We start from the raw sequence: 14,388 nt of genomic DNA, 5'->3' as shown, positions 1-14,388 counted from the left end.
AGACCCCATTCACAAACCCATACGGAACAAAACCAGAAATGGCATTGTTCACTATAACGGACCGGACAGCACAAATTCCAAGCAGTGTAGAACAACATCGCTTCATCGGAGGCCTCACTGACGATGTTGCTGAGCACGGTGACAAAATGTCTGCCAGCCTGGCCAGCAAGGCAAAAATCTCATCCTGTTCCTTCAGTGTCACTGGGAAAAAATCCTGGAACTCCCTCTCTAACAGCACTGGCAATCTACCTGCACCAAATGGACTGCAGTGGTTCACAAAGGCAGCTCACTACCACCTACTCCAAGGATAATTGGGAATAGTTATTTATTGGTGAACTAGTCAGCAACACTTACATCCCATTTGGAATTTTCAAGAACCTCCACTATTAATTCTTAATTTCCCTTCACTGCCCCTTGTTACAAGGCCTTCAGCTGCCTGTCATCTAGGCTTTGGAATTCCTTCTCTAAACCTTGCCACTTCTCTACCTCTCTTGCCTGCTTAAAACCTACCTTTATCACCAAATTTTCAAACGCCTGTCCTAATATCACCTAATGTCAAGATTTACTTGATAACCCAGCTGTTAAGGTTTTACTTACAGGTGCTATATCATGTAAGAGCCGGTTGTTGTATGAGTGCCACATTTGCATAATGTCTTTATATATTGCACAAGTAGTGTGGCCATTTTTGCTATAATTAAGTGAATCATACATACTGCTGCCAACTCTAGTTAATTTTATTTCAGATGGTTTAATTTCATGAGCTCCCAATTCCAAACAGACACACCCATTCCTCCCACCATCAGTTTCACAAGCTATTCATACCCGTAGCAAGATGAGGAAACAAGAGTTTATCTACTAACTGATAGGATATCTACCGACTGCCTATCAATTAAAATGATTTGAGAATCCCAATCTCAATCTCTGTTTTACTCCGCCTCCTGCAGTTTTGTGCTCAGAGAAGCGTCCTTGAGATTAATTCTTTGCAGAGCCATTTCCAGACAGGGCAGATGGGGAGAATCCTTTCCTCTGAGAAGGGTCTATAACCAGGAGGCACAGATTTAAGGTAGGTAGTAGAAATTTACAGGGGACTTGACGGGAAATTAAAATCATCCCACGGGCTTGTGGGTATCTGGAACTCACTGCCTGAAAGGTCTGGGTAGGTAGGAATTCTCAAAATATTGACAAAGTATTTAGACAAACATTTAAAATAGCACAGCATACAAGGCTACAGGCCAAGAACTGAAAATGGGATTAGAACAGAAGACAACTTGATGACTGGTGCTTTCTGATGGGTTGAAGGGCCTCTTTCCATGCTGTAAAATGACTGTATAATCCAGGGCAACCCAGAACAGTTGTAGTTAAATTATGTTTATATAATGAGAAACTGTGGTATGGCAAGGTTTATTACAAAAGTATCTGCACATTAATTTTGATGCACAGAACAGGGTGTGCCTACATGAGGCAATAGAAGATATCAGTTTATAGCTACAAAGTGGAAAGGTCAGCCACACGTGGAGGTTGTGAATTGTTTGTCAGTGTTCTGGGCGTTATACTTTGTTTGAAATTGCTGTTGCCATGATAAGTTTCCCTGGAGAATTTAAACTCCTGGTCAAATATCAGCAGGTGTAACCTTCTGTGTAGCTGAGTGTTTTTCGAAACTTTATACAGAAATGAACAATGCTGACAAACTGAAAGACAAGAACTGTTCATTGACAAGATAACAAAGTGTGACGCTGGATGAACACAGCAGGCCCAGCAGCATCTCAGGAGCACAAAAGCTGACGTTTGGGGCCTAGACCCTTCATCAGAGAGGGGGATGGGGAGAGGGTTCTGGAATAAATAGGGGGAAAGGGGGAGGTGGACTGAAGATGGAGAGTGCAGTGGGAGAGAGATTCCCTGAGGTTGGTCTGGAGGGAGGAGGGCAACTTCTTCAGATTAGGCATCCCTGGAAGAGGCTTCACAGTGAGGTTATAATTGTATCAGTGATAATGGGAACTGCAGATGCTGGAGAATCCAAGACAATAAAGTGTGAAGCTGGATGAACACAGCAGGCCAAGCAGCATCTCAGGAGCACAAAAGCTGACGTTTTGGGCCTAGGCCCTTCATCAGAGAGGGGGACGGGGAGAGGGTTCTGGAATAAATAGGGAGAGAGGGGGAGGCAGACCGAAGATGGAGAGTGCAGTGGGAGAGAGATTCCCTGAGGTTGGTCCCATTATCTCTGATACAACTGTTCATTGACATCTTGGCTGGTTCCATGTGTTTTGTTTGAATCTACTTTGCTTTGCCAGTTCTGCAAGGGACTTGGCACAGGATGTTAGGAGCATCCAGTGAAAGGTCAAACCACTCTGACTATTGTCAAACACAACAACAACAGCCCTTCTGATGAACGATCACCTGACCCTAACGTTAACTCTGTGTTTTCCTTCATGGATGCTGCCAGGCCTGCTGAACTGTTCCAGCAACTTTGTTTTTGTTCCTACTACTGTCAAAATCACTCGTTGTTGGTTTACTAGCAAACTCCAACAATTTGACTCGATTACACGCCCAGCACTGAATCAGAGGGTTATAAAGTTCAAGTTCCATTTCTGTGATTTAAACATGTAATCCAGGCTAACTTGGGAAGTGTGTTATAATAGTACTGCCACACCATTGGTGATTCATCCTTCAGATGATGTTAAATTGAGATCCTTGTTTCCCTCCAAATGTCAAGGCACCTGTTGAAGAAGAATATTCCCAGAAACCGGCCAGTATTTACCCCTCAATCAATATCTTTTTTAAAAATAAAGATTTGGTTGTTATAGCCATATCGTTTCTAGGAGCTTGCTGTGTACAAATTGGTGCTGCATTTCCCATACTACAACAACAACTTCATTACCTGTAAAGTGTTTTGGGTTTGTGAAAGGCGCCATGTCAATTCTTTCTTGCTCCTGTATATGATGTGGGATAAAATAGAGGATATTGGATGGGCTTCAGCCTGCAGAGACTGAAGGATGAGTGATGACCATGGGATTGTTCGGAGAATCATTAGTTGAGGAAATAGTGATCTTTAGAGACAGGCACATGCCGTCATTCCTTGACCTGGCCATAATGGGACTCCAGGCCCTTAGCAATAAGCTTCACTCTGAGTTGCCCTTTGAAGTGGCCTACTCAGTTCAAGGGCACTTAGGGATGGACAATAAATGCTGGCTTTGCCTGTGATGCTGAATTCCTTTCAAATAAATAAAGAAAACACAAATTGCAAGTTCAGTTTTTCAAATGTGGATGGAAGTGGTAGATGGTACTGGGTGTTTAGAGATTCTATGCACAATACAGTATGGCCAATCAACCTAACTTTGGACTGTAGAAAGAAACCAGAACACCCAGAGGAAATCCACACAGACACAGGAAGAACATATATACTCCACACAGATAGGCATCCAGGTCTCTGGTGCTGTGAGGCAGCACTGCTGGTCACTGAGCCACCATGCCACCCTTGTGATAGGTCTTGGGTGTTCATTGCATCCAAACTTCAAATCAGGATAGAATGGAAAGCAAGTGCATGCATTAATATAGCCCCTTTCACAACCACAGCTGCTTTACATCCTGTGAGGTGTCATGGAAGAGCAGCTATTGTTGCAACATAATAAGATATAGCAGATAAATTTCAACAAGCCCCCACAAAGGGCAAGAAGTTAAGCACTCTGTTAATCTGGTGACATTGTTTGAGGAATTGGCCAGAACACCAGAGACAACTTCCTACTGTATTTCAAAATGATGCCATGCCAATCAGTGAGCACCACCCTCAGCAACCTGACACTCCCTCAGGGCCGTGCACTCAATTTTCACCAAGATTTTCATACTATAGTTTCAGGAGTGGTACTTAACCCTGTCCCCGGACCTTCAAACTCAGAGAGGCAGAGTTTATACTGGCTGCACATTTATTGATGCATTGATAATGGGAGTTGCTTACACTATGAGGAGCAATGTTAAAGTGGCCACCTGAATCTTGAGCAACAGTACGTAATATAAACAGACTTCCATACAATAGAAATTGATAAACATTCCAACTTGTTTCTAAGGTCTAATCCAAACCTGCTAAAAGCCCAACATACATCAAAGCACAGCTTGTAATAGCTGGTAACTACCTACTCGCTCTTACTCAGACCAGTGTTATTTACTACAAATGATTGACTAGCCAGGGTGTCACCATGGAGACATTGTTTTAATCAATTAATTTTAATGTGAAAAACATCTCATGCAATACAAATATTCCCCCTGTTGATATTCAAGGTTAGATTTCATCTGATTATAAGCTAAGCAAAAATGAGGACTAAGGTTGCAAATCATTGTATGATCAGCAACATTATCTATTCATTACTTTTCTAATTACTAATCAGAATGCAATCAACTGATCTGGATTCCCAATTAGCCACATGTTGAATAATGTTCTGGACAATCCTATACCGGACTGCACATTTGTCCTTTCATATACAAAATTAGACTGAATCAATACAACAGTGAATGTCTGATAAACAACACAGAGAGAATCAATGCACCACAGTTAATTAGACAAACTCCTGACTGGTGTCAGAATTACATCATGTTTTGTGAAACTATTTTTAAACTTTAAATTTTAAAACTTCTTGGCTCAAAACTGAGAGAGACATTAATATTATCACTTAATCTGTGGATTTTTTTTAAGAAGAATGATTTGCATTTGTGTTGGGATGCAAAGCATTTTCTGCTGAATGAAGGATTTCACTGTTGTTATGCAGGAAGCACAGCAGCCAATTTGCGCAGAGCGAGCTTCTGCAAACAATGTAATAGTGACCAGATAACATTGGTGATGTTCATTGACCAGGTCACCAGGGAGAACTCCCCAAACCTCTGACAGATAGGGATCTTTAATGACCTCCTGATGGGGCAAACAGAACTTTATTTCACATCTCATCTAAAAGACAGCATGTTTGACAATGTGCACCCTCTCAGTATGTCTGTAGTGATTGGAACCAGGTGGATATCATTGACTGCAGGATCCTTGATTTGGACTGTTAACCTGAGTCAATCAGGAAGCCCTGGTTAACCAATATAAACGGTAGATTTAGACTCTCCTCTGTTGAGAGGGCAGAGTCTGAGCTGACTGGCCATAGTCAGTGTACTGTCCATAGGTAAATAAAGGGTGACTTGATGGTGGGTACTGGCCTTTGTGCAGTTTTGTCATGCTCAGTCTCTGGGTGGGGAGAGAACCAACAACCCCCTAACCTAAGGACATATCTGCCCATTGAGTCATGACTGGCACCAGGGTCTTTTACAGGGCCACACTCAGTCACTCATGTTATTGAGTTATAGTGGGTTCATCTAGGTCTGCAATTAAAATTATAGTTGCAACCATCTCCTGTGGTCACTGCATGAAGATTCACAGACCACGGTCTAGATTTATCTTCCTGAAAACACCACTTAAATTGACTGATTGCTTAGTGTTTAATGAGATGTGTGTATTAATTGCTGTTAGTTCCTCCAACTTGCTGGTTTCCAGGGCAGCCAGAGGTAGGCAGATACTTAAAGAGTAGTTTCATTGCTGTTAAATGTCAGTACCTTCCCATTGTGCTGTTTAAGCTCTAATCCTCAACGTTGCTTAGTCACTGTGGCAAATATTGTTGCCTGTTATGCATAGTTATTTCATGTTCTCCTTGGTTTCTATAATCCTTCATGGCTAGATTGTGAAGATTTTACATTTGCAAAAATAATTTGAGTCATAAAATTCAGCAAAGTACATTGCAAACACTTTGCTGTGAAAAATTACAGTACATTTAATATACAGCATATTCAATTTTTAGGAGGCTCAGTACAATTGTAATATTGTTAATATTTACAATGTACGTTCTTTATCAGAGACACAGCCAATGGGCACAATATTTCAAATTGAAAAAGAAAATGCAGTATAATAAACTTTTCCTTGTAGATCACGATCCACTCTAAAGTGCCTTAATAACATTTCAATAATCTCTATGTTCAACATTGCACATTCATTGTTAGGCATACAACTGAAAAGGTTTTATAGATTCCACCCCTCAGTACCCAATGGCTGAAAGGCCTGAGACAGTGATTTTTCTCCATGATAACTCTGTCGGCTGGTAATCCTGTAGTTTGGAATGTGCCAGTTACAACTCTTAGTCAAGGGCAATGTTTGTACTGGAATACCAGAAGTTTTGGACAGAGCAAAGAACGTCTTTCACTGAGTTGATTGTCGTCCTGTTGCAGATGATGTTTATCTCCGTGTGTGTCCTTGGGAACAGCCTGAGCATCTCAGAGCCCTGTGGCACAGAATATGGGACTTTTTAATGTTCCTGTGCCCCACTAATTGTCAGTGTGTGCGTCCCTCTCAAATTTGTCCACGTTAAGAGATGCTGTTCATTGTGTTGATTCTCTTTGTGAACACTATTAATATTTACAATATATATTAATGATTTAGATGAGGAAACTAAATGTAAAAGCTCCAGGTTTGCAGATGACACAAAGCTGGGTGGGACGATGAGCTGTGAGGAGGATGCAGAGATGCTTCACTGTCGTAGCTGTTGGTGTGTTCGCTGAGCTGGGAGGTTTGATAGCAGATGTTTTGTTCCCTTACTCGGTGACATCTTCAGTGCTGTGGCGCCTCCTGTGAAACACTGTTGTCTTGCGCTGGTTCGAATTTATATGGTCTGGCTTTTGCTGGTTCCAGCTGTACATTTTAATGGTTGGTATATCGGGTCTAATGCAATGTGTTTGTGGATGGAGTCCGTGGATGAGTGCCAAGCCTTCAAGAATTCCCTGGCTGTCCCTCTGTTTGCCTTGTCCAATGATGGCAGTGTTGTCCCAGTGGAAAGTGCCGTTTTTCTCATCTATGTGCATTGAAACAAAGGACATCTGGTCGTGGCATTTAGTTGTTGGCTGGTGTTCGTAGATGCACATTGCCACTTGCCTGCCTATTAGTCACAAGTCGTGTTTTGTGCAGTCTCCACATGGTATGTTGTAAACCACATTTTTCGTGTGCATGGGTCTTTAACCTGGTCATCATAGGAATGAAACATCTGCTATCAAACCTTGCAGGTCAGCAAACACACCAATATCTACAACCAGAACCCGAGTCACAAATCTTCACTCAAACCCTGAATGGGCCACTCTGATTTGGACCACGAGTGAGTGGGCAAATGTATGACAGATGAAGCATAACGTGGACAAATTTGATGTTATCCACTTCAGCAGCAAGAGCATGAAGGCAGATTATTATCTGAATGATGTTAGACTGGGAAGGGAGGAAATGCAATGAAACACACCCTTATAAACCAGTGAATGAAATAAGTAGATAATAAAGTGTGAAGCTGGATGAACACAGCAGGCCAAGCAGCATTTCAGGAGCACAAAAGCTGACGTTTCGGGCCTAGACCCTTTATCAGAGCCTCTCTGATGAAGGGTCTAGGCCCGAAACGTCAGCTTTTATGGCTCTCTGATGAAGAGTCTAGGCCCGAAATGTCAGCTTTTGTGCTCCTGAGATGCTGCTTGGCCTGCTGTGTTCATCCAGCTTCACACTTTATTATCTTGGATTCTCCAGCATCTGCAGTTCCCATTATCTCTGAATGAAATAAGTATGCAGCTGGTGAAGAAGGCAAATGGTACATCGGCCTTCTACAGAGAGGATTTGAGTACAGCAGCAGAGATGTCTTGCTGCAATTTACAGGCTTTGGTGAGATCATATCTGGTGTATTGTGTGTAATTTTGGTCTTCTTACCCGAGGAAAGATGTTCCCTTTATGGGGGAATGCAACAAAGATTTACCAAACTGATTCCTGAGATTGCAGGACTAGTGTAATAAGAGAGGCTGGATTGATTAGGGCTATATGCACTGAACTTTCGAAAAATGAGGGGTATTTCATTGAAACCTAAAAGGTTTTGACAGGGCTAGACAGGGTCAAGACAGGAAGGATGTTTCGGCTGACTAGGAAGCCCTGAACCAGGGATCACAGTCTAAGCACAGGAGTAGACCATTTAAGACTGAGATGAGTTGAAATTTCTTCACCCAAAGAGTGAGTTTGGCACAACATCGTGGGCTGAAGGGCCAGTACTCTGCTGTACTGTTCTATGTTCTATATTCTTATGGTCTAACTAATTCCAAATGTCAACACCTTGAATATTTTGAAGGAGTTAGATGCAGTTTTTAAGGTTAAAGAGATCAAAGTTTAAGGGGAGAAAGTGGAAGGATACTGACTTGGGTAAAAAGCCAAAAGACCCCTTCTCCCTTTTCTTATGTTCCTATAAATTAACTTGTCTTACTCTTTGACATTTCTTTGCATATCTCAAACTTTGGAATTTGTCATCAATCAAAACTGTGCTCAATATTTCCATGATCACGTCAAACAAAATCCTTTGCCATTCGTGTACAAGGAGTGCATGTTATGTCATCCAAAACTCCAAACAAAGGTGCACTGTGTTACAGACGGTTCTTAAGGCTCCACATACTGAATTCAGGATCCACCCAAACAGACGTCATTATATTTATCTCTCTCTTTCTCTATTTTCACCAAGTGTCGTTAGCCTACATCACTAAATGTCTTTAATTTATTTGTAAAACAGTTTATCTGCCTCACACAGGCTGAAATGGAGCATGAAGAGATGTCATTTTTCAAAGTGTAGAGGAAGGTTTATATTTTTAATCAAATTGTTATGCTACATGTTCAAGGGACTTGGGACTTGGCTCTGCATCTCCTGGCTCAGAAATAGAGCCATGACACCAGGAGGGACCTAGGCCGTGGTCAATATAACTATATATAGGGGAGATGTCAGAGGTGGGTTCTTTACTCAGAGAGTGTTAGGGGCGTGGAATGCATTGCCGGAGAGGGTAGTGGAGTCTGCCTCATTAGGGGCATTTAAGCAGCTATTAATTAGGCATATGGATGATATTATAAGGTAGGGGTGGAGATTAGATAGACCTTAGATTTACTGTAAAAGTTCGGCACAACATCATGGGCTGAAGGGCCTGTACTTTACTGTACAGTTCTATGTTCTATGTTCTATGGCCTAACTAATTCAAAAACCCAAATAATTTTACAACCAGTTAAATCTTCTTTAAGTGCCATCATTGCTGTAATGTAGGAATGGTATTGCTCAAATCGCCCACAAGTAGATCCCACAAACAAATGTAAGGTGGCAATGATCAGATTATCTGATGGTGGTTCATTATATAGGACGCTGGAACGAAAAGGCCCCTGCTGGTCTTTGAAAGCTTACAATGGGGCCTTTCTTACATCCACTAAAAGATCAGAAGGTCTCTTGCTGAATTTTCCTCCAAAAGACATCTCTCCTAGGAGTGGAACTCCCCTTCAGCACAACCCAGGGAGTGCCAGGCCCTCTTGTGAGCTGTAGGCACAGCTGTGGAATGTGAAACCACGATGTTTGATGTCTGTAGTTTAAGGGGAATCCTGAATCTAACCCACACTGTACCTGACCAGCAAGTACTTGATATTGAGGCTGTCCTCAATTGAATATGTTCTACTTAGCCATTAGCATTCTTCACCTTGCCATTCAAAAATATTCATAATTACTCGCCAATATTTGCCAAGATCTACCTTGAGCCTTACAAATGTGTGGCAACTCTTCGTTTATTTCATCGAGAAGCTACAATACCAGTAAAAAGCTTGAATGTAGGCCATTGTCCGTGTGTTTAGAACATAGAACAGTACAGCACAGAACAGGCCCTTCAGCCCACAATGTTGTGCCGACCATTGATCCTCATGTATGCACCCTCAAATTTCTGTGACCATATGCATGTCCAGCAGTCTCTTAAATGACCCCAATGACCTTGCTTCCACAACTGCTGCTGGCAACGCATTCCATGCTCTCACAACTCTCTGCGTAAAGAACCTGCCTCTGACATCCCCTCTATACTTTCCACCAACCAGCTTAAAACTATGACCCCTCGTGCTAGCCATTTCTGCCCTGGGAAATAGTCTCTGGCTATCAACTCTATCTATGCCTCTCATTATCTTGTATACCTCAATTAGGTCCCCTCTCCTCCTCCTTTTCTCCAATGAAAAGAGACCGAGCTCAGTCAACCTCTCTTCATAAGATAAGCCCTCCAGTCCAGGCAGCATCCTGTGAACCTCCTCTGAACCCTCTCCAAAGCATCCACATCTTTCCTTTAATAGGGCGCCCAGAACTGGACGCAGTATTCCAAGTGCGGTCTAACCAAAGTTTTATAGAGCTGCAACAAGATCTCACGACTCTTAAACTCAATCCCCCTGTTAATGAAAGCCAAAACACCATATGCTTTCTTAACAACCCTGTCCACTTGGGTGGCCATTTTAAGGGATCTATGTATCTGCACACCAAGATCCCTCTGTTCCTCCACGCTGCCAAGAATCCTATCCTTAATCCTGTACTCAGCTTTCAAATTCGACCTTCCAAAATGCATCACCTCGCATTTATCCAGGTTGAACTCCATCTGCCACCTCTCAGCCCATCTCTGCATCCTGTCAATGTCCCGCTGCAGCCTACAACAGCCCTCTACACTGTCAACGACACCTCCGACCTTTGTGTCGTCTGCAAACTTGCTGACCCATCCTTCAATTCCCTCGTCCAAGTCATTAATAAAAATTACAAACAGTAGAGGCCCAAGGACAGAGCCCTGTGGAACCCCACTCACCACTGACTTCCAGGCAGAATATTTTCCTTCTACTACCACTCGCTGTCTTCTGTTGGCCAGCCAATTCTGTATCCAAGCAGCTAAGTTCCCCTGTATCCCATTCCTCCTGACCTTCTGAATGAGCCTACCATGGGGAACCTTATCAAATGCCTTACTGAAGTCCATATACACCACATCCACAGCTCGACCCTCATCAACCTTTCTAGTCACATCCTCAAAAAACTCGATAAGGTTTGTAAGGCATGACCTACCCCTCACAAAGCCGTGTTGACTGTATTTGATCAAGCCATGCTCTTCCAGATGGTCATAAATCTTATCCCTCAGAATCCTTTCTAACACCTTGCAGACGACAGACGTGAGACTTACCGGTCTATAATTGCCGGGGATTTCCCTATTTCCTTTCTTGAAGAGAGGAATTACATTTGCCTCTCTCCAGTCCTCAGGTACGACTCCAGTGGAGAGTGAGGATGCAAAGATCTTCGCAAGTGGCGAAGCAATTGCATTTCTCGCTTCCCAAAGCAGCCGAGGACAAATCTGATCCGGGCCTGGCGACTTGTCAATCTTAATGTTTGACAAAATTTTCAGCACATCAGCTTCGTCTATCTCTATCCATTCCAGCATGCACACCTGCTCTTCAAAGGTTTCATTCACTACAAAGTTGGTTTCTTTCGTAAAGACAGAAGCAAAAAACTCATTTAGGGCTTCCCCTACCTCCTCAGGCTCCACACACAAGTTCCCTATGCTATCCCTGATCGGCCCTACTCTTTCTTTGACCATTCTCTTATTCCTCACGTAAGTGTAAAATGCCTTTGTGTTTTCCCGGATTCCTTCTGCCAAGCCTTTCTCGTGCCCCCTCCTGGCTCTCCTCAGACCATTTTTGAGCTCCTTCCTTGCCTGCATGTAATCCTCTCTAGCTGAACTTGACCCTAGCTTCCTCCACCTTATGTAAGCTACCTTCTTCCTTTTCACTAGAAGCTCCACCGCTCTCGTCATCCAAGGTTCCTTAATCTTACCCCTTCTTGCCTGTCTCAGAGGGACATATTTACTCATCACTCCCAACAACTGTTCCTTAAACCATCTCCACATGTCTATAGTTCCCTTATCATGGAACAACTGCTCCCAGTCCATGCTTCCTAACTCATGTCTAATCGCATCATAGTTTCCTCTTCCCCAATTAAATATCCTCCCATTCTGCCTAATCCTCTCCTTCTCCATAGCTATGTAAAATGTGAGGCAGTTATGGTCACTATCACCAAAATGCTCTCCCACCACAAGATCTGATACCTGCCCCGGCTCGTTTCCGAGCACCAAGTCTAGAATGGCCTCTCCCCTCGTCGGCCTGTCAACGTACTGCGTTAGGAAACCCTCCTGAACACACCTTATAAAAACAGCTCCATTCAAATCTTCTGCTCGAAGGAGGTTCCAATCAATATTAGGAAAGTTAAAGTCACCCATTACAACAACCCTACTGCGTGCACACTTTTCCAAAATCTGTCGACCTATGCTTTCTTCAATCTCCCTGCTGCTATTGGGGGGCCTGTAGTAAACCCCTAACGAGGTGACTACTCCCTTGCTGTTCCTAATTTCCACCCACACTGACTCGGTAGGCAGATCTTCCTCGACAAAGGAAGCTTCTGTAGCTGTGATACCCTCTCTGATTAGTAGTGCTACATCCCCTCCTCTTTTTCCCCCCTCCCTATTCTTTTTAAATGTTCTAAACCCTGGAACATCCAGCAACCATTCCTGCCCATGAGAAACCCATGTCTCTGTTATGGCCACAACATCATAGCACCAGGTACTGATCCATGCTCTAAGTTCATCACTTTTATTCCTGATACTCCTTGCATTAAAGCAAACACACTTTAACCGATCCCTTGGTTTATTTGTATGACAACCTGATGTGGCAGTATTTTCCTCCTGTCATTGGGACTCTTCAGTGAGTTGGATTACAACAGCCATTGCAATCTATAAAACACCCTTGATATCAGCAAAACTCTCAATGTTTTTCTGGACAGGTGTTTTCAAGCAAAACCACATCAATCTTTAAGAAATAGAGGATAGAGAGTAGTGAAAAGAGGTTTAGCAAGGCAATAACCAGAGATTAAAGGTAAAGCCACCACAGTCTGACACTTACATTAGAAAGTAACAACTGATGGTGAGTTTAAGCTCAATGCCTGCAGTAAGGGCAACATTAAGAAGACAGGACCTCAGGGTGACCTTAACCAGTATGGGAATTGAACCTATGCTCAGTCTGCATCAGAAACCAGCAATGCAGCCTGAAATACTCAAATTCCCTGTCCAGAGGCCTCCTCTGCAATGTCCAGGCATCAACGTCTTACATTGGGCAATAAGATGGGTATCTGCATGAGATATCTTTCCGATAGGCAGCACATACTGCCACTATACCTTTCTGTCTTGCAAACTGGGGCCCAGTAAGAAGGCATTGAAAAAAGATCATTTTTAGAATCATATTTCATTTTTTTAATTGCAGACTATTTATGAGAATTATTTGCCTGAGCACATTCAGCCACCTGCAAACAGTAACGCACAAGGCCAATATCCACCAACACCTTATCCCGGCGCAGGACACCAGATTCCACCTTATCCCGGCACTGGACCTTATTCAACACAGCCACACCCCAATGCAGGATCGAGAACACACCAGCCGTATTACATTCCTTCTGCAGGCCCCAAGCATCCTCCCACTCAAGTCACCCAGAGTAATGGTAGGTTATCGAGTGTGCATGCAGAAGTACCATCAGTCTATTTGTGTGCATGTTAACCTCTGTCTTTTATGTATGTACAGAACATTGGATACTTAAGAAATGCTGCGTTCAGTTCGGGTCTCCCTGCTATAGGAAAGATGTTGTGAAACTTGAAAGAGTTCAGGAAAGATTTTCAGGGGTGTTGCCAGGGTTCAAGGATTTGAGCTTTAGGGAGAGGCTGAATGGGCTGGGGCTATTTTTCCTGGAGTGTCAGAGGCTGAGGGGTAACCTTTTAGGGGCTTATAATATCATGAGGGGCATGGATAGAGTGAATAGACAAGGTCTTTTCCCCAGAGTAGAGGGGGTGACTAAAACCGGAGGGCATTGGTTTAAGGTGAGGGGGGTAGATTTAAAAGGGACCTAAGGGGCAATTTCTTCACACAGAGAGTGGTGCATTTAGGGAATGAGCTGCCAGAGGATGTGGTGTAGAGTTACAACCTTTAAAAGCCACCTGAATGGGTATATGAATAGGAAGGATTTAGAGGGATATAAATGTCTGCCCTTGCCCACTGTAACTTTATGAGGTTTCCCAGTGTTTCTGTCCCTCCCATGTCAAATGTACTTTGGGGACCTGGGAACTGAGGTTTAACCAATTGTCTTTTCAATAAATTGGGAAAGGTGTGGTTCCTTGGTGCATTGCTATCATCTTTACCCTTTGTTTTCAGTCCCACACAGAAAGCCTGCAAGTATCTGTAATCCACAGAGGAAGACTTACTGTTGTATCATCTCCCTCTTCTTGGTTTTAGCTGTGCTGGGATTTGGAGCTTGGATCATTCGTGAGTAACCATTGCATCTTGTCCCTTTGGTGAGAGGCACAACTATCGGTAGATTGCAAAGCTGGCTAAAGATGGTGGGGGCCAATGGGGAAGGAGATGAAGGTCAAATATAATGTTTAAACTCTTGATGGGAACTCAACTGTTATACAGGCGCATTTAACAGATACAAGGTGTCCCTGATTTATGAATGT

General features: G+C 43.1%; 1 protein-coding gene across 2 annotated transcripts in view; it reads left to right on the top strand.

Annotated features, from left to right (window-relative positions):
- tmprss13a (transmembrane serine protease 13a) overlaps window positions 1-14,388 on the top strand; it is a 45,759-nt gene that overhangs the window by 6,714 nt on the left and 24,657 nt on the right. For both annotated transcript variants that reach the window (XM_048562055.2, XM_048562054.2), the window contains exons 2-3: window positions 13,148-13,382; window positions 14,087-14,197. In XM_048562055.2, the coding sequence (XP_048418012.1) occupies window positions 13,148-13,382; window positions 14,087-14,197 (346 nt within the window). The remainder of the gene's footprint in view (window positions 1-13,147; window positions 13,383-14,086; window positions 14,198-14,388) is intronic.

The sequence above is a fragment of the Stegostoma tigrinum genome, chromosome 32, assembly GCF_030684315.1.
Source record: "Stegostoma tigrinum isolate sSteTig4 chromosome 32, sSteTig4.hap1, whole genome shotgun sequence".
Lineage (NCBI taxonomy): Eukaryota > Metazoa > Chordata > Chondrichthyes > Orectolobiformes > Stegostomatidae > Stegostoma > Stegostoma tigrinum.
The sequence above is the reverse complement of the archived record's forward strand: the minus strand, read 5'-3'. Positions and strand labels throughout refer to the sequence as shown.